General features: G+C 38.3%; 1 protein-coding gene across 2 annotated transcripts in view; it reads right to left on the minus strand.

The window, feature by feature from the left end:
- NUBPL (nucleotide binding protein like) overlaps positions 1–20,716 on the minus strand; it is an 88,092-nt gene extending 67,376 nt beyond the window's left edge. The window contains exons 1-4 of one of the 2 annotated variants that reach the window (XM_015864947.2): positions 20,489–20,716; positions 19,266–19,413; positions 14,528–14,562; positions 4,153–4,243 (exon numbers count right to left, since the gene is read on the minus strand). In XM_015864947.2, the coding sequence (XP_015720433.1) occupies positions 4,153–4,243; positions 14,528–14,562; positions 19,266–19,413; positions 20,489–20,668 (454 nt within the window). In that variant the 5' untranslated portion in view covers positions 20,669–20,716. The remainder of the gene's footprint in view (positions 1–4,152; positions 4,244–14,527; positions 14,563–19,265; positions 19,414–20,488) is intronic. The other variant, XM_015864944.2, reaches the window with a different exon arrangement.
- Positions 20,717–23,732: the final 3,016 nt, after the last annotated feature.

Consider the following 23,732-nt stretch of genomic DNA (forward strand, 5'->3'; position numbering starts at 1 on the left):
TGCCATATTTTCTGATGTTTTTGTTTTTACTGCAACAGTTTGCCTCTCATACAGCAAAAAAGGTTTTTACACTGCACCAGAGCTTACAATTTTTGCTTAATGTTTACAGCCTATTCTCAACACACACTTGCCAGAGTATGTAAGATGGCTCTTCGGGCTAATAAGAAAAGACATAAACCTCAAAGCAGTCTTCTCATCAGTGCAGGGATTTTCAATCAGCAATGTCACTGACTGCTGCTGACTCTTTTCTATAATGAAATCAACACAGATAGTCTTAGTGATGCAGACATGTCTGCTTAGTCTCCAACTAGATACCCTCAATAGGGATAGTGCAAACAGCAAATGCTTCTGGAAACCAAAGGAGAGCCAGTTAAAAAGGCAGATTAGGCTTTCTAGCCTACGAACAGCTAACAGGAATCAAAATCATGAGGACAGGAGGTCAGGCTGTTGAAGTGAAAAAAAAGAAGTTTTAAAAACAAACATTTGAGGACTGGGATGTTGACCACATTTCAAAGGAAAAAAAAAATGTGTCATTTTATGAGAGTTCTCTGATAAACTCAAGGAGGTCCCAACAGAGATCTCCAAAGACAAGAGTGCATGGCCTTGTGGCTCAAAAAGTGAAAGAGATACAGAGCTACTTCAGTTATCTAGATAAGCTGTGGTAAGATATCACAAAACACCACATTTCAGTTCAGAATACTTTCAGAAAAGAATAAACAACACATAATATCAAACTACAGGCAATTTAAAAGCAACTTGTTTACAAATCAAGAAGCAGAAGCTGTAGAAAATATGACATTGAGAGAATCAAATATAGTTTTTATATGAGTTAATCATGATTCTGTTCCACTGGTGAAGCATGATGATCGTTGTTGATCAATGCAAGCTCTATCTTTAAAATCAAACCTTCACATATGACCAGGAAACTTCATGGTTACCTGAACAACTACACTATCAATGTAACATTTTCTCTATCTAGTACACTCCAAGTTTCCTATTAATAATCCAGATTTTCTATACAACATTGTTTCAGCCATTTAACAGATTTTGCTTTTTGCAAAGTAGTTCAAATGGAGACTTTAAAAACAAACAAAAAAACCAAAACACCACAACTGAACTTCTGCAGCCTACAAAGTCAGAAAACAGCTTTTAAGTACACAGTTTGAGCAAAGAGTTGAAGTAATGTTTTGCTACTTGTGTTAGAAATGTTGATCTGTAAATGTATCGTAGCTGATCTTACTATTTATTCCATAGTTAAATTATCCTCTGCTAATTAAATTCAGTCATAAACTTATTAACCAGTATTTCCCTGATCATTTAAAGTATTTTGAATGATACTCTATTAAACATCAGCAGGTTTTCCAACATACTAAAAGTTTGCAAGATTCAGCTGTGTATCTCCCATTTATGCAGACTCTCCTTACTAAGAACAACTAACTCATATTGAAAACTTTATCATGATAGTGGAATAATTATTCTCAATTCAAGAGCAATAATTGCTACACAGATTTCTTCTGTACGGTACCAAGCATTCCCAATCTCTTTTTCACTGTTATACATGAGGAAGAACTTAAAAATCCAAGTGCAAAAGTGATCAGAACCCCGTAGAATTACTGTAAATATTCAGTAACAAAGGATGCTGCTACTCATCATTTTCATATCCAGGCCTCATGCTAAAGACATCAATAGTCCCTGAACATAATTTTTGACTGCTACGCTATTAAAAATGTCTTTAATTGACTTACTGATCATTAAGCATACATAAGTAATGCACATCTTTAGTACAACTGCCTGGCTTTGCTCAATTACTGTACAAATCAATACTTGTTCAGAGTTTGTTTTATTTTTGAAAATGCAGTAAGAAACTGGAAGGTAAGGCGAAACTTCATTATAGAAAAATATGACCCTTTTGATATCTATACCTACATGTATGTATGTATATATATAAACACGTACACCCCTACAATTGATCCTGATTTGTTTTGGTTTTATTTTGCAACTGTACCCTATTATTGACATAAAAAAAACCAAAATCCTTGAAATTCAATATGAAAGTTTCCTGTGCCATGGAATTTCCCATTGCCACAACCAAATCATCTTCACTTCAGCATTTTCATTGCTGCTACTGTGCAGCTTCATCAACTCAGGAGTTAAACTCCACAGAAAACAGAACAGAACCTCTGAAATACAAATTCTACTCTGTCACCATTCACACTGAATTATTACACCATTTTCTCAGTAGACATATGTTACATGTCCTGCTTTTGAAAGATACAGATCGACTTTCTGTTAGTTAAAGGTCTGTTCTTAAATCCTAACAGTATTTACTTGTGTGTTCCATACAAAGGCAGAATATACCTCCGCAATTGAAACATGTTTACAAGACAACAGTGACAATTTCAGCTCAGGGAAATCCTCTGATTTCTACTACACTGAATGCCTTGTTTTTCACAACACACAAAACATGCTAAGATAAAAGCCTATCGTTAATTTTCAGCTGCATCCTCAAAGCAACTCTAGTCACTAACATTTACCACAACACTGAGCTGTCACAGTATCTAAATGAATCCTTAATTGAAGTCCTTGCATTCTTAGCAAATTAACTAGTACGACCACAATAAATAAATTGGGCAACTTTCTCCTTCTCTTTCTCTCATAATATAGATCTCAATTTCATAAAATCATAGAATGGCCTGGGTTGAAAAGGACCCCAAAGACCATCTAGTTTCAACTCCACTGCCATGGGGTCGCCAACCACTAGACCAGGCCACCCAGAGCCACGTCCAGCCTGGCTTTGAATGCCTCCAAAGATGGGACATCCACAACCTCTCTAGGCAACCTGTTCCAGTGGGTCACCGCATTCTGAGTGAAAAACTTCTTCCTAATGTGAAATGGATTAATAAAATACAAGATTAAATGTATTTTTGTCCTGGGGACAAATTACATAAGAACACTTCAGTACTCTTCTCTATACAAACTGAGAATCAAATAATACATGAGAGGGCTCAGCTATTTATTTATTACACAACAGAATTAGCCTTTACCTTCAAATACTAAAACAGAAGCTCAGTAAATAAAACCAACTCACTTTCTAAGAAAATATCAAAACAATGTATTTGTTTGTTATGTACTTTAATGTAAAAAGTACACAATTTGACATTTTCCTGTACAAGCATATATCTTCTTGTTCACCTGCAGCATAACTGAATATGGAAATGCATCATTACCTCTTTCTAGAAAGTACAGGGTAGAAGCATAAGGATACTGTAAAACTAAACTTGCCACATCCTATATTTTCAGAGGTTAACTCCACACATTCAATAGCAACCTTTTAAAGATTTGGGGAAATGGCCTCAAGTTGCACCAGGTGAGGTTTAGGTTGAACATCAGGAAAAACATCTTTACAGAAAGGGTTGTTAAGCACTGGAATAGGCTCCCCAGAGAGGTGGTTGAGTCACCATCCCTGGATGTGTTTAAAAACTGTTTGGATGTGGTGCTCAGGGTCATGATATAGTGAAGGGTTGTTAGAATTGGGGTAGTATGGGTGGGTTGTGGTTGGACTCAATGATCTTGAAGGACTTTTCCAACCTGAGCAATTCTATTATTCTACGATTCCATACTAGCACTGTTTCATTCTGCATATTCTCTACCAGCTGAGAACATACAGAACAGCCACTGCAACACCTACAAATGTACACAGATTAGTTAGAAATAGACATTTTAAAACAATAGTAGGGTAAATATAGAGTAATTACAAATAGGAGACAAAAAGATTGTGGCACAAATGAAAGAGGAAGGAATATTTAATGTGTCTACTACTTAGCAATGACTTCCCACAGATATTAATTATATATATATATATGTGTGTGTGTGTGTGTGTGTGTGTATAATGTATATTTATATAACATAAGAGTTTCTTCTTTTGGTAAAACCCTTTTTTGTACCATCTCATCTGGTCAGTGTACTCAGTCCCCCTCTGTCAACAAATATTGCCAGTCTGGCTTTTCTTGACTACAATCCTAGCTCACTTTGGTGCAGTTCTTTTTCTGTTTGCATCCCTTCTACACCACAGCAAAGAAGCACAAATGAATGTTCTGTGCTCATGTCTTACAAAGAAAGCAACAAGAAAAAAAGAAAAAAAATCACACTTACTTGGTGTTAACTCTGGGTTTCCTTTTAAGTTCATCATCTTTGGAATTGAAGGCCCATATATGTCTGCATCAAGCAAACCAACTGCTTTTGCCTGTGAAAGAACCAAAGAAAATGTATTTATCAAAATGTCTTTCTTCCTTCAGAAGCAAAAGTTTAAAACTGCCCACAGAAATAAAAAGACAATCTCCACTTTAGACAGAAGTTATTACTGTTTCTTTTCTGTCTAAACTGCAATTGAAGCATGATAGATAACACTGTCTCTATGCTTTTTAGCCAGAGGTCACAAAATCCAGGGTCTCAAAACACATAATCCTCACTTGCACATTTTGTTATTTACAGTGTGGAGGACCATGGACAAACACTGGAAGCAACACCCTCTCTACTCCATGCGCACAGAAATAAGAGATTTTTAGAGGTAGCACATTTCAATGTAAAAAAAATCAGCAACATTTGTAAATACATGTTGAGATCAGAACTGCTTCAATGACTGCACAAAGAATGTGAAAACATTAAAATGTATTTTTATCCTCTTTTAAGAGGCCAGAATAAGTTTTGACAGATACCTTGGAAATATCAAAATGTAAGTCTACAAAGCCAACTAAGCAGGTAAAACATTTTAATAATGTACATAAGAATACTAAAAATACAGATTTATAGTTACACATGGCAACTTATGCAGTAAACTTTAAATAAAAGTTATCTCAGCTACGTAGTCTAGACATACAAGATTCATTCCAACAACCTCTTAAGAGTACATACATATTTTGTGGGAATGGAAATATTTTCCCTACAGATGGCAAGACAAACTACCAATTACCAGGTTCTCCAACTAAGTAATAAAGAGCAAACTCTTTTAAATGCTGAACATCAAGTTTCTCACACATAAAAAGCATTCAACATTTTCCAAAATTGCAGGAAAGTATGTTTAAGGGCATGTTTGAAAGGTTAATAAGGCAATGGGAGCTTTTCCAACTATGCTGAATCACACTTTCACTGTTAATGTTTAAAAGCGTGTTTCATTTTTCTGAAAAAAGCCTTCATAATTCAGAATCACATTAAGCCTTCTTTAAAATCATTATTTTGATGGGAAAGATGTAGACATAATACAAAGGCTTGATAATGACTACTACGTTTGGGGTTAGAAGACAACTGTAAGGAGGCTTTTAACACAGGTCTATAGAATCATTAGCTTTAAACAGGATTTCTCCATGTGAACTATATTCCTCTGCACCATAGTTTGTTCAGTTTGTTTTTTAATGCAGAAACGTGATTGGATTAGTAAACGAAGTTCAAGTCACTAGACAGGAATTTCAATTTACTATCTTATACTAGCTTAGACACCTTATACTAGTCAGAAACTTAAGTCTGACCCCATTTACAACAAAATGAATCATAATTTGTTATTTCAGGGTTGTTTTCGAGGGAGGTTACTTTTTCTGTTTTTAACTATCTTGTTTAAATTTAGTGAACCCTGGAAGCAGCCCTAGCAGCTGAGCAATTTAATGTGTCAGATTTAAGATGCATTTGGCTCATATTAGTTAGGTTTTACAGCCAAGAAGTAAAAGAAATACTTATCCTATGTATTTTTACAGTTGAAGTTTTTACTACAATAACCAATCTAATTTGGGGTTAGCTATTCAATATACTTCTTTATTAAACAGAGCAAAGCATACTTAATTAAATGGATTATTTCATTTAGAGTTTTTAATACTTCTTTCCTTATAACAACCTATGAAAGCTACTACAAAAAGGCTCAAAAATTACTCTGACAAATTATTCTGCTTCTTGCCTATGCATGAAAGCTGCAATTTAAAAAAAGATTGAACAGACCCATTTTAGGTTAGCTTTCAAAGACATCAAAAAGAATATCAGAGCTTCTTTGTTCTTGTAAAAAAAAGAAAAAAGAAAAAAAAAAAGCATATTTTAACAGATTAGAAAGATTCATGACTCAGTCCCTTTATCTGTGTCAGCAGCTAATTGAACCCATCAAAACATCATCTAAAGGCTGCGCCACCTAATTAGTTCTCAAATTAAAGTAAATATTTGCAGAAAAATCTGCATACTTTTTTTAAACATGACTGACAATCCTTCCCTCAACTTTTTGAGGAATCCCCTGCAACACTGACAAGGATCATGAATAACCACTAACAGGCTACAACCACCTTACTACTCACTATCATTTTGTCTTCAGGCTAAAGGGACTGTAGACATACGATAATCTAAATTAATTAGATTGACTTCATGACCTCCTGAGCATAATCAGATCTTCACCATCACACACTGCTTATTCTCGGGACTCCATAGGAGCACTGACATCAAATCTTTCTATGAGTGAACCAAATTTTCTGACATTATTTAATAAACACGCAAAGGAGAAAAAAAATATTCCTCAACTGCCTCAGTCAGGAGGACTTTGCAAATGCAGCTACTATTCCAAATTACAAAGCTGACACTATTGCAACCCAACAAAATAAACCTGACCGTTCTCAAAAAATGAAAATTATCAGCATATTTACTGAAAATAAAGCAAGGTATTTGTCTCTGAGATGTACTGTTTCTGTTCTTGGACATAGTTCAATACAACTGTCATCCTGAAACAAGAAAAGTTCACGAAGTCTCCAGTTTCTATGGGTCATGTTACTGAAAGCATGAGCGTTCCTGTGAGCATGGCGCTTTGCACAGGCTGACAGAAGAAAGATCTTCTGGAAACTTCTTTAAATCACCAGAAGATCACCACTAAAGAAGGCCTAGGGTAGTTTTTCCTTAACTAAGCAATTCAACATAAAAAGAGTTCACACTGTCTTAACACAGCAGCTTTTACAGAAATAAGTAATAAGCTAAGGGTTTAAGTTTTATTTCTCTCAAACACCACTCCATTTGCAGCTAGTGATTATCTCTGTAATACTAATAATGCAGAAAATACTAGTAATACAGAAATAATAATAATAGTACAGAAAAGCATTATGGCAGCTAACCAGAAATCTTGTAAGACAGGTCCTGAAGATCTCCTTCAGTATCTACACGATGCTTTAAATCCGCAAGAGACCTTGGTACAGATCTGAATGTTACGTGAACCTGTCTGAATCAACGTACCAATACCAGATACTTCTCAAGCACATTTAAGTTCATTCTAAATGCACGTCTTAACAATAATCAAGATTTTTTTAAACTTCAATTTTATTAAATATTCTGGATTTACCCATGTAATCAGTACCATATATAAATCAACACATATTTCAAAGTGTTGTTGTATTGACACAAATCCTAAAAAATAAACTTAACATCAGTCAAGACAAAAAACAAAAACAAACAAAAAAAAACACCTGGACATAAGAAACAGATAATAAGCAGCTGATCAAAAGCAAGGCCATGAAGGCAAAATAAAAGAAAGAAAAAAGCAAGCAAGTAAGCTCCAGGACTCCTCTGACATTATCTTCATATGCACATACATCTCATTCAGTTGCTTCAGCAAGTAATGCAAAGGTTAAGCACACAGAGACAAAGACCTCAGGAGCACACCCATGCAGGCCAGAGACCTCCTGTTTCTCAGTATTACTTTCCCAGTGCAAGATGTAACACTCAGTGCAAGGCTGCCCACTGCATCCTGTAGAGAAAGGATTCAGGTAACATCTCTACCATTTTCTTCTTATGGTTTAATTTTCTGCTTATAAAAAATTTCTATCCTGCTTTATTCACAGATAACATTAATTCCCTCCAGCTGGCATAGTAATAATCGGCTTCAAAGCAGCTGTTCTCAAGCCTTTGCCCACCTCCTTCCATCTGCCCAGCTGCTGATGTAGGGCTGACTCAATCTGAGTTTACCACTCCTTAGAAAACACCTTCTAGACACCTACACTTTTTGTTACCTACCTGCAAATTGTAAACAGTTTAAACTCTGAAGATGTAACTGCAAACACAGCTGTTCTCACCCAATTTAATCACATACTTCTAAGTCACTGGGCATAACCCACTCTAACTAGAAATAGTATGCCCAACTAATGCACAATTGTAGAAAATTTTCCTAGTGGGTAACATGGTTACCACCATGTTACACCAGACAGTGAGAACACACAATTAAAACAATACCCTTGCCAGGTGAAAACAAAGATGCAATCTCCTGGAATATTCAGCAGAAAGTGCATTTAAACAGTAATGGGTGATCACATACAGTTTATCAGTGCTTTTCAAGTTTATTTTTCCTTTTCTGCCGAAACGCAGGATAACTCCTGCTTGGATTTGTTCTTCCTGCACTAACGGTGCCACCTTTCATGTTCTTAACTGATGACTGGTGATCTCAAAACAGCAAAAAAATAAACTACAGAGTGAAGGACGTGCAACTCATCTTCATTTTCTGCTTTTGCACCCTTGACTGTCACCATTTTTACTTCACTGCCACTCATCTTCTCCATAAAACACTCATTTGCACAGTTAGAACTCCCTAAATACTGCAAACAGACACTGAGCACAATGTCCTTCTATGTGTCTATCTTTTTATCAACTATTTTAGCAGACAATTAAGAGATGTTCATTCATAGTTCATTAAAAAAATAAAAGAATATGTGCATCCTTCAGATAATAGGAACTATGAAATTTGTGTTGTTTTCTTTTCAACCAGCTTCGTTCACGTATCACAGATGAGCCCTCCACACAAAATCCTGCATTCAATACAGAATGTGGTGATTTGCATTGATTTCTTCCAAGTTGCCAACTGCTTTATTGAGGAACAGGTCTGATAAAAGACTTTATGTCAGTAGAAGGAAGGGAAAAAAGGGGAAAAAGGAAAAAAAAAAAAAAAAAAAGAAAAACCAGTTCACAAAGAGCTGCTATAAATAGCTGTTAATCAACATAGCCTACATTACTGCTAAACACCCAGAGACTCTTAAACAGCATTAATTTCACTTTTGCTCATTTGTTATGAGATTTTTTCCATACTTGGTAAAGGACGTGCATCCCCACTGGATTTTAATGGATGATACTTTACTTTGAAGTAAACTCTGCAGACCAGCAGAAATCTCTGGTGTTCAGCCAGAAAGGGATGGAGACACAGGTTAATGATCTGTCGTTGTTCTGTACAGGAATGATTCTGTAAACCAGAAGTGCTCCCAATATTCAGGAGCCGCAGCCCCTTCCAAAGACAACTCCAGCTTTGCTAAGTGAAGGTGCCAGTTATTTTTAAAGCTGGTGTTCTTAATCCACAGCCAGTGACTCTCAATTTACCCTTATAATGTGGTTATAGAATTAGAGCTAATCCTAAACTGCAAGCAGCAGTATACAGGACAAAAGAGAACTTAAAAATCAGGATAGGCTCTGGATTCATCGTTTGACATACTGACACACTGAATAGCCATCTTTTAATCCCTAATTCTCCAACTCTTTCAGCTAAACACTACTTACGTGCCTAGCTGTAAATTGGATTAAAGCCAATAAAGGCCAACAGCAATTTTATCACTATCTGTCCCAGAAAAGCAGGCTTGTTCATTCTTCTGCTGGTTTAAATGCCTTTTTTCTTCATATGAAGATCTTCTGACTTTGTCAGTTACAGAACTTCTCTGGCATTTTTTTTCTACATTAGTTTGCGCAGCTCTTGCTCAAATTACTCTGTCATCAGACACCAGTAACTGCCTTCTTTGGCTTTCTTACACTTTATGTATCTAATTAGGAAGAAAAAATAACTCAAAAAGCACCATTTTACAAATAAGCCACTAAATCCCCAACACTTCCACGTGCCTCACCTCAAGAGCAGTGTGCTGGATTGTTATTGTAAACACGTGCCATTTTTACATCAGTTTCACACTTCTTCAGTAGACTTTTAATGTGTGTAGTTAACTCCAGACATAAAGCTTGAAACCTCTCCCACCCCCTTTTTTGTTTTTAATCCTTAAATTTAAGTACAGTAATTTGATTAATCATGCACTTTTAAGAATGTTTTATTCATTTTATACTTGAAAACAGATTTTTAAAGCTTCGTTCTTCTCTCAGCTGACTGAGAAGCTGGGCTGTCATTACAAGATAACACCAATCAATTCTCGCTGGCATCTCCAGCTTTACTGACGCTATTTAGTATCAAGAAACTAGCACAAGCACCTTATCTATAGCAAATAAAGCCTTCTGCTTCTCTAAGCAACAAAGGTGGCTACAGAGATGCCTAGAAATCAAACCCTAATAATCAGGAAGGTTGCATAAGAGGACAAAACAGGACAAAAGCTTCCCTTCAAACTAATTCCTCAGTGAAGGAAGGGTATTATTATCTAAATTCTCTTATGTTCCCTCCTTCCCCATCATGATTTTTTTTTTCCTTTTACCTGGACAATAAAGGACTACACATGGCAACATACAACATACATATCACCTCCCGGTCTAATAGTCAGATATTAAACTGCATATAAAAACTATAATTACAGAAGCCAAATGTCTGAGGACAAAAAAGCTGGAAGGAAAAGAAAATAAGGTGAGTTTTGAGTAGTTTTTGAGTAGACCAGACGCTCCCCCCACGCCCCAGGCCCGGCCCGGGCCCAGCAGCCGCACGGCTCGGCGCCCGCTGACGCTCCCTCTGCCGGCCGGCTGCCACCGGCCGCAATCTCCACGGGTTGCTCAGCAACCCGAGTTTACTCGGGAAAACAGCGGCCTCTCCTTACAGATCACTGCCGATTATCCCACATTTCGGCCTGCTCTGCTCGCCCCACGTCCCCCGACATGGCGTGAGGCCACAGCACGTCAAGCTGCTGCTCGATTCTCCTCAAGTGCCCAGACAGTTCGGGCAGAAGCCATTTGCTTAATGCTTTCAACACTAATTCCTTCCATATGCTTTTACTGCTTGCTGCTCTGTCCTTCACAGCACCAAAACCATCTCATCCTATAGTGAGGAAATGAAGTCTACTTGGAAAGAACAAGAGAGAGTCAGAAGCAATCTGAGTGGGAGCCTGCCTGCAGTGACAGCACAGGCACACGGCCTCCAATTGGATGCGTGCCATCCTGAGTCATGCACAGCTGGTGTTTGCTCACTAAAATACTCTGTTCATAAACAAGCAATCTCTATCCCATTATTGCTGGCACCTATTAATTCAACTTGTTTCTACTATAATAAATCGGCCCCGGCCAGGCAGCTTTCATAGTCATTCTAGTCTGAATATGAGTCGTCCTGGCACAACATCCAAAAACTCTTCTCAAGTGCTCCTAGGAGAGCCCAACTGACTGCCAGTTCAACAAAAGAACCCCCTTCAAAGAAATAAAAAATAAATAAATAAAAAATCAGCTGTCAAACTAAGCAAGCAATTACAAACAGAACACAGAGTTAGAACTTTAAGTTATTTAGTAACACAAAGAAAAAACTGCATGGATTTATAGATCTTGGTACAAGCAAAAGATTTTACACAATTCTTAACTAATGCATCTACAACATGTAACCTAGGGTACCAAAATCTAATAAACCAGAAAGGGATCCTGTTTGTTTCCTTGACCTTGCACCAAAAACTCAGGAAAAACAAACAAAAAACCAAACCCTTGACAAAACAACTGATCTTGGGTATGGTATCTAAATATCTAAATTAAACTCTGTCTTACATTATTATGAGGGTAAAAACAGCTCCAGCACTGAAAACTTGAACTGATAAATGCTAATCCCAGTTTTGCCAACAACACTGGCCAGTGATGATGTCCAAGGCTCTGCTGATTCTTTAATACTGCAGCCTATTATAGTAGCTCAGAAAGCTTTCAAGTTGAAAAAAAAAATTAAAGTTAAAAAACAGCTTATTTATAGAATAAACAGTGGTTCCTTTCTCTCTTACTGCAGAAAGCAGACTTTTAAGAGAAGATGGAAGGAAGCTTTCTTTTATTGAGAGGACAAGAAATTCCTTTATGCTTGACTGTTAATCTGCTTCCAACTTACGACACTATCAAACAACAATACAGTGTCAAAGCCATTACTGAAAGCAGCAACAATCTGCTATAATCCAGTCTCCTCTGAAAGCATCTTCCACAGACGTCTCTCACCAGAGAACAGTTATTCTCAATATACTGCGACCTGTATAATCTTAGAATACTCGAAAAATCGGGAGGCAACAGGTTTTATTGCCAATTAGCTCCAGTACACTACTTGCTTTGAAAACTTAGCTATAAATGAGCAATTTGTAACAGAAACAGACTGTATCTAATGAAGAAGCAAAGCACAAACTTTTGCGGTCACAATGACCTTTCTTTACAAGTCCTTTCTCTTCTGCTTTAAACAGTTCATCAAGATCAAACATCAGCTTCTACTAATTTGTATTTTGCTTAGAAAAGACATAAGCACTGCAATGAAGTTGCAGCAGGCTGCTGATGCCCTGATTTACTAACAGAACCACAAGTGAGAACACTAGTGCATTCAAGTCCAAAGGTTAAACATAAACACGACGTATACTATCATTTTATTGTAAAGATACCAGTGCATAAACCAAACATGGTTGACTTTATTCAGTTCACCTCAGCTTCTTATTTTGTAACCACACCAATGCACAATTTCACCATGTTTGTAGCTTGTTAGGTTGTGACTGGCAGATCAGACGAGTCACAGCCATCTCACCTGCTCTTTCATCAACATCAGCCCAGCCTCTGGCCTTAGTTTTTATATTACCATATAACATCAGAAATGACTGGTGCCATTCTACACTTACCAAACTTTCCTGCCTCAACTTCATTTAGAATTATTTCTCAGTCCCTAGTTTGCCAAATAACTCCACTAAAAACCTCTTCGATCATTCAGTCTGTTCATTTATGCATTTTACAAGCATTTTAATGGGCTACTGAAGTGGCGCATCAAATCACCACGTTTAAAGCCAGATATTTAAGCCCCAACAAAAGGGTACAACCCCACAACTTATGAATGCCAGAATTACTAAGAGATGTTCCATCTAAATTTCACACAATGCACAAAGCTGCATGCATGAGCAGTATCAGACAATTCTAAAAACACTCAAGCTGGTATAGAAAGTTTCTGTGCAATTAGTTGACATGGTTTCCATGGAGCTACTCAAGGACCATGCCACGGCACAGAACTACTTGCAGGATCACATTTATTTTGGAAAAGTATTACAGCAAATGTCATGTTTTAAAGTTAATTAGAAAGAACCATTCAAACAGTTTTGCTTTTCAAGATAGCAGACTTTCCTCCTGAATCAAATTACTCCAGCAGCCTACTTAAAACACAGAATTAAACACTGTGAAATATCAAGATCAGATGCTACCACAAACAGTATGCATCTCATTTAACAGCTTTAGCACTCACTTCTTATCAAGTATGATTGGTGTTACAGAAATTAAAAAAAAAAAAATTCTTTTACAAATTTCTGCAAGTGTGCAGAGAGCACTCAAACTTCACTCCTACCTATTTTATTTCACTTGTCCATTGCAAGAAAAGAAGATAGTACATTTACCTGGCCAAAATATGTGAGAATACCTTGTTTTATATTGCTTTGTAAGCAATGTTTTTGATTATAACTGACATTAACTATGAAATACTTTCCAAGAGTCTTTTGAGAATTCAACAAAATAATTAAAGTTGACTGTGATGAAATTCCAAGGCCATGCTCAATAGGCATCTCTAGATAATTTTAATTTAAAATAGTGGAGTGCATCATCTGAAAAAGATGTTTTCTCACATATCTTTCTTGGCCTTTGCATAGGGATTATCAGTAAATCCAAAGTTCCAGCTTCACTGAAACCTCTGTGGAATACTATTCTAAAGGGTACACTTATTTTCAACTTCTTAGCTACTTTGGAATCAATGCTTTACGAGCTCTGTACTTGTGTCACACACCCTTCCATACAAACTTGCTTCTAGCATTTAGCAGTTTCAGTTTTGCAATACCAAATGGGGCAATTATATTTTTACTAAAAAATAATAAGAAGAAACATATTTCTAAGCTTCAGGAAGATACGTAGCTTCTTTCTTCCCCTCAGCCCATTAAGTGTTTTAATACGTTAATTTCTTCTGGAAAAGTGAATCTTTGCAGCTACAAATAATGCTTTGGACACCACCCAGCAGATACTCATATTTTTTCCAAGTCAGTGCTCTGAAGTAATAGAAATTAATTACTTATTATGCATCTCCAACCTACACAAACATCCTCCTCTATGTCTACACATCCTTGCAGAACTGCAGTTGTAATCAGAGACACACAACAAAAAGGGTACAGCCAAACACAGATGAAGGATGAGAGCTGAGTCACCCACAGCACCAATACAAACAAATTTACATAAGCTTAGATGTCCATTTAATAAAACAACAATAAAGAAATTAACTGCCAGACATAATCTATGTGACCACCCCTACGAGTAACCATTTCATTTATGACTCAAACATTTCTTTAACATTAAGGCTGACAATCAGATGTTCACCTACCGAATCATTTGCTGCTAGGGCGAGGGCTATATTTACTGCAAAAAAAAAGAGAAGAAAAAGATTAACTTTATGATTTCTAACAAGCAAAAACATAAATACACCACACTTGCTTAATAAGTGCACTCATCATCTTGGTTCTTAGCTTCTAGAATCTCTACTGTATTAGTAGTTGAATAGTCAGCAGAACCTACTTTTCAATCCGTGCTAGCAAATTCACATTAACCTGCAGAAAACACAAGCTCTAAATTTCTACAGGACGCTGCAATATGAAATTACAATCTTAGCATTTAGCCAAAGGATAACATAAAGAAAAGTATTTCTTGACTTTTGGAAATGAGGCACTACTATAAAAATAAAATACCACAGCTCTCCACAGTCCCTAGTGAACTTTTAAAACTAGAGATTAGATAAGCATTGAACTAAACTATCAAAATGCAGTGACCAGAAATATGTTCATAAACCTTTTCTGATGTCTTATGATATATTAAAATAGACATTTTTTGGAAGAAGTTGCAATTCTGCTTTTTGCTCAATTCGTACAGTACAAAACAAGGTCTCATCTACTCTGAAAGCATCTGTAGCAATTAAAGAAACAGAGAAACACGAAGAAGCAATTAGTTTGTCCCTTAGCTTGTTTACAGCTGTTTACAGCACTTCCATCGACAACTTGTGCAGAAAACACATGGAAGAAATGGCATCCTTTAATGGTTCAACAGCTTCAGCTACACCGGACAATCTGGAAACTTCAGTATAACCAAACAGTATGTGTTGTATTCCAAATAATAACATGTTATAACAAACAAAAACCCTCACACCTCTCTTGGACAAAATCTTTTGCCTCCTTTACACACTGCTGTATTTCAGCCTACAAAGCATTTTAAGAAAGATAAGCTGCAATCAGCCTTTCCCTGCTGAAAGAGTACAAAGGTACTGAGAACAAGTTGGGAAGACAATAACAGTTCAAAGTATTTAGTATAAAGTGGCAGGTTCCATTAAACAAGACAGTGAGAAGGTTAACAAGAAAAATTATACAGCTTTCCCTAAGATGTGCACAGGTGCTCTTTATTCCAAAGCTGATAAAGCGTATAGATTTTATTCTTCGGTTTGCTACTTAAATGGATGCAAGATTAACTATTCCCTTAACCAAGCAGAGAGAATTAATCCTCTGCAACTTGGAGCCTGACCTACAAATCAAAGATAAGGAAAAAAACATGCAAGCCAATGATTAAACAAATAAATAAACCGCGGATCACGTTTGAAGAAGCACAAGGGAAGCAGCAAGTTACTCAACATACTGCTTTAATGTGCCTATCACTTCAGTCTATCTTCTTCACATACAATTATAATACGTGAAAATTAAAGCATGATCCACAATTCATCTTAAATAAAGGATATTTGACCGCTGAAAGGAAAGAAAGAAGACAGTGGAAATAATATACTGGGAAAGCTCAAGTTTATTAGCTGCATTTCTAGCTGGACACAACATACTACTCTGAAGCCCAGCTGACTGTTGCACTCTGTTATCTTCTTATTACTGTCAGTTCCAAGAAGGCTCAGAAACACAGCACAGGACCCCAGCCCTAACATGACCCTGAACATTAACACGGGCCCTCACAATTAGACTCCAGCATGATCAGGACTGTAAAAGAGTAGTGCATACATATTCAACAAGTCCAGTACTTTTCACCACCACTTCTTGTCTTCATAGGATGCCGCAAAGTCACCATTCTACCATACTAAACCAGCCAACATCAAGAAGGAAGCACAAGGAGATCAGATTAAGTCTTGATACTAGTACAAGTCTGGGATGGCTTATTAGCTTTGACTTTTAAATTCCAAATTCAAACTGGTTCTAAAAACAAGCACAAATAAATTCAAAGAACACTGAGCTAACAATGCTAATAAAACTGCTAGGCCCAAAATCACACACATACAGAGCCAGCTGAGTGCATCTGCTGTATAATGAACCTATTTCATCAATAAAATACTCACAGCCAGGAACAAATCTTCCTGAAGGATAAATTATAAACCTAGATCTCAATGTAAACAACATTTAGAAATAGAAGAACTCCTTTCTCACTAGTTAGCTGAATATTTTAACATGTAAAAAAAGGTCCAATATCAGAATGCACAATGTTGGTCCTGAAAAAGAACCGTAATTTGTCATCTTTTATTATCATCTCACATCCAAAGGTCAAACTTATATCCAGATGGTACTCACGAATAGATGGATTTTGGCCACTGCTTTGAAAAGATTAATACATCCTACATGCAGAATAAAACGATACAAGAGAAAAAAAGAAACGATGTGATACATTTCACTATGTCTTGACTACATCAGTTCTCCGGGATAACTGTTAAAAAAAAAATCTCATCTTGACAGCCTTTGCTGGAAACGACCAAAGAAAACCAAGGTAAATTATCAGCAGTTACATTTCCTTCAAACTGCAGGATTAACAAAATGTGAGTCAGAACACCACCCCATGCTTACACAGCTGAAATACTAAGAATTTCAGAAATAAGAAACTTCTATTCTTTCAAGTTCACCCTCTGAATTCTTCTCATACCAGAACCAATTCTGGGACACCGCACTGAGACTGAGGAAATCTAGCAGAACACTGTAAAAGAAGAGAATTCAACAGGAAACAAATACAGGAACCAGGAATCAAACAAACAAAAAAATCTCATACTAGACAAAAAAAAAACAATGTAAGTATTTAAACACAGATTAAAAAAATATATTTTTCCTACCAAACAATTCATTCTTTTAATCAGAGACTATATTGATTGTCAAAGTGCTAGAAGCAACTAAGAATATAATACAAAAGCTATACGCTGTTGCATATAGCAACAGATGAAGAACTACACAACAGAAACATGAAGACAGATTAAAGAATGGCCCTGACAAACTTAACCCCAGTGCATATCCATTCAATCTGAAAGGGAGATCTGGAACAATTGGAATATAAACCTACAGGAAGAAAGAACACCAGCAGCCTTGACAGTCCCCTTTGGAGTAATGCGGATCATAAGACTGATGATATTTTCTGTGGTGCTTTTAGAGCTATAAATACGACCTCTAATTACCAATTACCATCCTCCCTTCCTTCTCAGCCAAAAAAATTGTAGCCAAATTTCCCACAAGCCTCTTCTACTTTTTTTTCCCATACATATTATTTTATCTTAATAAATTGTTCATCTGAAACGTTCAACTTACTTTAATCATCAAGAATCCTTAGTCCTCTTTCTTCTCAACATTATAAATAACATAAATGCATTCATCAACAAAAGGCTGTTCAATACAATAGCATTTAAATGGTCTGTTTACACTTCAGTTCTCTCATTTAATGTCTGGTGAATCCTGATTTACTTTTTTAAAATGAATGGGAACGAACTCCCAGCCGCTTAAAGGTGTTTATACATGTGTTGTGCTTCCTGTGCAAATTACACAGACTACATAACGATACGTATAAACTATGTACAGATACCAGTTAGAATCTGCATTAGCACTTCTGTTGGTAGATGTGAGGATATCTTGTTCAGACTATATTCAGTCTGTAAACCTGCTGATTTATTAAACTAGCTGTTCCATTTTCTCATCAATCAGAAACAACTCACCAACAGATTATAACCATCAAGCTCATATACTTAAGAAATGGCGGTGTCGATCATTTTTAATGTCTTTGTGTATATACAGAAAAGTGTACATTATGTATGTATAAACACGTGTCCTATGTACATTACGCATCACCTATATTAAGTATATGTATCCTATGTATAGGAAAAGATATATTCAATATTTCTTTTTCCCTGAAGTACTATGAAACACTGTGGAAAATGTTTGCGGTTCTAGTATTTATATTTATACACACAAATTTGTTCAACTTCAAGCAGATGTACATGGTACTAGGAATCTACATCATCTTGTTCTACTTCTTAGAATTCAAGTTTTTCTCACTTTTGATTCCAAAGCCTAACAGTGTGGGTAAGAAAAGTCAGGAGGTCACAGCGATTCAATAGGCTCTCACTGCTTTGTGTAGTTTATCACTGCTGTTTCACCTGTCATTATGAAATGTCTTTACAAGTAGTAGAGAAAACTGGCCAGAGACCTGACACTGAACCTTCTGAACACTACAATATTGATAATCTCTACAGAGCACATGACAATATAGGACACTGGAGCACTGTGCAGTTACACCTAAGATGATAGCAAAGGAGAAACAGCATCACTACACCAGCACGTAATCCCCATCACCTTAGCTCACCCCCAATTCAAAGCAAGCTGTTCAGGGACAGCACTGCACTACTACAAACACATTATTTCTGCTACCTGCTCTACCAGCACCCTCTTCAAAACTGGTTCCTCTGCATTCATATGGATTTTCAGCAGCTGCAACAGGTCTTCACAAAGGCTGAGGGCTCTGTTAGTGGGACTTAACTGTCCAAATATGCCTTGCAAAGGAATTCTGTACTTTGTACATAATACAAAGTAAAATATCAGGGGAAACCTATGTATTTTGCAACAAAAAGCTTAGCTGCTATGTAGGTAATACCACACTGAGGGATGGAAGCATGAAAACACTTCTCTGTTGCCTTGAAGTAAAACTGTGTAATCTGTCAGGTGTCACAGCCGCCAGCTGAATGCAATTCAAAAACCACACTGGCACACAAATATTTACATACCTATTATAAAACCATAAAAATACAACAGACGGCTCAACAAAAAGAAAAATCTTACCCGCTGTTGTTGATTTTCCAACTCCCCCCTTGCCAGAAGCTACGACCAACACTTGCTTAACTCCTTCTATGGGCTTTTGTTTGGGCAGCCCCCGTGACTGGATCCGAGTGCGTCTGTCTTGTAGAACATCATCCCTGGAGCCTGAGGACTAATGAAAAAAGAATGGAGCAGAGCAGTTGTGTTATCAACCCACACCTTTTGCAGAAAAAGTGAACAAGTACAGACCAGCCTGTGCTCGGAGAAAACCCTGTTACTGCTCTTAAAAATCTTTTTGCACCCCTACGGCAGCCTGCCTTATGCTTAGCATCGCTTGAAGGAATGGGGCCTACGCAGCACTGACCTCAGGGACATTTTGTTTAGACACGGTTAAATGTGATCTGTCTCACACCTCAAAAAAGAACCTGGGCTTCCAGTAAAATAAATCAAAACCCCATTCGCTAATTTGGAGACTTTTAAAATTCACCATCAGGTTACTTGATTTGCAGGATTCTAATCAGGGTTAAAAATGAAACCTTTTGCTTCCTCTTTTCCTGAATAGGAGTCATTCATAAGAAAGCCATTGCACACAATGCACAGTTTAAGTATAATGAAGTACCACACTGGAATAGTGGAACTAAAGTCAAGGCTGCACATCAGATTATACTAGCTTTAAATTCACTACAATTAACACACACGGTGGCCAGCAGCTGTTTTCATTTTCAGCATCATATCATCCAAAACGAGAGCCCCAGCATCCCAAGCCAGCAGTCATTGAGGCTGAGCGACCTGGGGGTGGGCAAAGCAGCACCAAGTGCAGAGAAGCCCGCCGAGCCCCGGCTGCTTTCCTGCAGCGCACTCGAGTTACTTAGAGCGCACCCCAGGTAGCTGAGGGCAGCACACAGCAGCTCTTCTGTGCCCCAGGGACTGGGGTGTAGAGCAGCGCACAGGAGTTAGCATCTCAGAGGGCAGCACCCCGTTTACTAGACGGTGGTCGAGTTCTGGAAACGGTGAGCAATCAGGCATTACTTCTGCAGAATGAAAGAGGGTCCGGGAGAGACTCCTCTTCCTTCCCTCTGTTCGCCTGCTAGGCTGCCCGCGCCGTTACAGCCTCACGGCTAACACAGCCCCAAACCCATGGAGGCTACTTCGGAGCATCTTCGATGCAGATCCTGAAACAGCTGCTCAGGAACCGAGCCGAAAACTTGTCTGACCCCCCGCCCCGGAGCTCGCCCGGACCCGCTCCCCTCCTGCACCGCCCCGGGGCCGGCCGGCCGGGCAGCTCCCGCCTCACTCACCGCGGAGCCGGAAGACGAAGCAGCGCGAACTCCGCTGCCCGCAGGGTGCCGCAGCACCGCCAGCGCCCCGCCGCCACGGCCGGAGAACCGGGAGAGGCGCAGCACCCAACGCCAAGCAGCGGCCCCCATCGCTGCCTCCCGCCGGGCGCGCTGAGATGGCGCCGCCGCTGCTCGGCCCGCCCCCTGCGCCGCGCCGGGCCGCGCTGTTGCCCCACGTACATGCACAGCTTTCGAGCACCGGCGGGACGTAGAGCTGATGGGAACGGCCTCACCGCGTCTGAGCAGCCGGGGCAGCGCGGGCCTGAAGTCTTTTCAGGCGTGGCTGCAAGCGGGGAGCGCCGGTTGGGGCTGATGGCCGCGGGCACGGCCATGGCACGGGCCGCCTGGCTGAGGACCACGGCGAGACGCGCTCCGGCCTTCACTGGGGTTGAGCACATCGTGGCTCTCCGCGGTTTGTGTCAGCTGCAGACATAACAGCTGTATTCCACTTCATCCTTTGAGTCATCAGTTCAAAGAACCCGTGGCCAGGTCTGATGCCACTTCTTCGGTATTAATGTATACATACACTTTAAGTGTAATTCATATCGTTCTAAGCAGGATGCTTTGTGACATGTGAGTGTCATATGAAGCATTCAGGCATGCACTGCTTAAACCACCCCGAGGCCTGTGGCCAAGTCATGGGAGGAATTCGGATCTTTTTGATGCGATATATTCCAGACAACCCCACGGATAGCCTGTTTATCCAGGCAGTAATACTGAAGTGCTTCAGACCTTGGCAGTTTCTGGCCATTAGTTTCCAAAGGTAAAATAGTGTAGATAGTGCCCTTTGTTGGCATCTGCTGTAGTGTGTAATGGATCAGGGATTTTATATCCATTTAAAGTGTTATTTGTAGTAAACATTGCCCCTTTTTCACACTGAGAATTTTCACCACTCATTTAATGTTATTTTTTGACTCGTATTATTAAAAGCCCTAATCAGGCATTTTGCTCAAAGCCACCATTTTCAAAGGTTTATTCCAGTGCTCAGCTGCCAGGGAAAAATTACAGTGATAAAAATGAAACTTTTGCTTTCCTTCAAGCGATGCTCATTCAGTCCCTTGTTCTTGCTGTAACCATTTAAGCATATTTTGCATAGTGAGCACAGACAGTGAAGAGGTCAGATAGTTTCCCAGTAATTCACCCTACCGAGAAACCAAAATGCAGAAGAACGCAGGCAACCAGTGAGCCATTTAATTCAGAAACTGTATTAGAGATCTCCCTCAAGGCCTATTCTTCACTGCTCCAGGAAATGGTGCTACCTTTTTCCTTGCAAGAAATTTGCATAATTCATTTTCCTACCTTGAGCGGTTAGAGGCAGTGTTAAAGTGCAGAACGCACATCACACAAACAAAATCAGCAATGCAGGATCAGTGGTAGGCGTGCAGAACTGGTTTACAACATTTTTTATGTAATTTTAATAGCAATAGGGAAGCTACGATGGCACTAGGCTGTACTGAATATGAAAAGTAGAATTTGGCCATTAAATTTGCTCTAAAATAAGGAAGTCATTTCCAAAATGCCATAATTGCTTTTGGTTTCTTATTTAAATGTTAACAATTGCATGTAGTGGTGTAACTTGTGTGCATGACGTCCTTACAGTCCACGCATACCACTGGAACATGAGCCCAGGAAAACGCATCAAGAAATCAGCAAAGATCTCACTGCCTGATGGAAACCATGGGCGATCTGTGTTTTTCAGCAAATGCAGGATTTTTCAGTTGTTATACAAAATGAAAACCACAATATTTAATGTTTATGCAAATTGTAACCTTTTCTTGAAGTGTAAGGAAGCATTTTAAAGACTTCAAATTGGTAGTCAGCCTGAACATTCGAATGATAAAAATGTAATTGATTTCTGCCTGAAATTAGATTGTTTTGTATTTACATGTATTTTTCCTCCACCCAAAATCAATGAAGGGCATGCAGGTCTATCTAGGAGAGCTTTGAGGACAAATGACTCCAAATTTTAAAAACAGATTCATGTGTGAAAAATGAGTTATTAGATAATTAGGTTCATTTGTGAGCAACATGGAATAAGCCGTTGAGAGTGTATTACCAGGACTGCAACCTTTTCAATGCTGAAGGAGCTCTATGTCTCCATTACCATTTCTGGATGCCTGCCGAGTATTAATAATACAGGAGGCTGAGGGCATGCTGCAAACTCTGAACTCACATGGACCATTCGTTTTGGTCACAAATTAGGCAAACAATCACATTAAAGACAGGCTAATAGCACTTCACTTGTAAATACACACTGTAAAATGTTCCTCAAAACTTTGGGGTCATTTCAGCTCTGGGGCCTTTGTGGTTGAGGTTTGCTGTAGCACATGTAAGACAAAGAAGGCTAAAATGCTTTTTTTGTCTGCATAGGGATAATTACTTGGCCCATAAAGAAAGGAAGCCTCATAAAGTAAGGAAGGCTCATAAAGTAAGTAAGCTTGATGCAGGTTATCAAAGCTCTCATGATGTCGTATAATTAAGAAATATAGGTGAATATATTAAATGATTAGATAATTCTGCATGTAAGCCTGCTATCTCTGTCTGTGACAGGGGGACAACCATGACATCCTTGCATCTCACACTACTGTCCTTGTTTCATTCATTAGAATTTCACTTCTTGCTTCATCTTCCTGCCAGGCTTGGATATTAAGGTCTGGCACCCATGATGGTGAGGCATTTCTGCCCCTTTTGCCGCAAAGGTCATTTGGCCCAAGGGACTGTAAAAATCTGCATAAAAAAAGAGGGGTTTACCTGTGCTGCCATATGAAATATTATTCGAGGATCAACAATTTTGTTCATTATACATGACAACACTTGAAACTGTAACAGATTAATAAGCACAATGAAATCACAGAACACACAGCAGTAATACACATTCTTCTTTTTAATGTATATCAATTAAATATAGACCACAGAAGTAGCTTCATTGTATGCAAACACTGTTTTAGACCTTAAACTGAGAAATTTAGTTCTCTCCTTTAGTTCTCTTCTGCTAAATGAGGACCAAGGCCTGGCAGGATTTAACCCAATTTAGTTTGTATATTGCTTTTGCATGGACCCTATAATCAGTTCAGACCTTCACAGTCAAGAGAGACAATATTTTTAAAACTATTGCTAGATTCTTCTGAAGTCAATCATCAAGTTCTTCAGGTTA

This window comes from Coturnix japonica, chromosome 5 (assembly GCF_001577835.2).
Source record: "Coturnix japonica isolate 7356 chromosome 5, Coturnix japonica 2.1, whole genome shotgun sequence".
Lineage (NCBI taxonomy): Eukaryota > Metazoa > Chordata > Aves > Galliformes > Phasianidae > Coturnix > Coturnix japonica.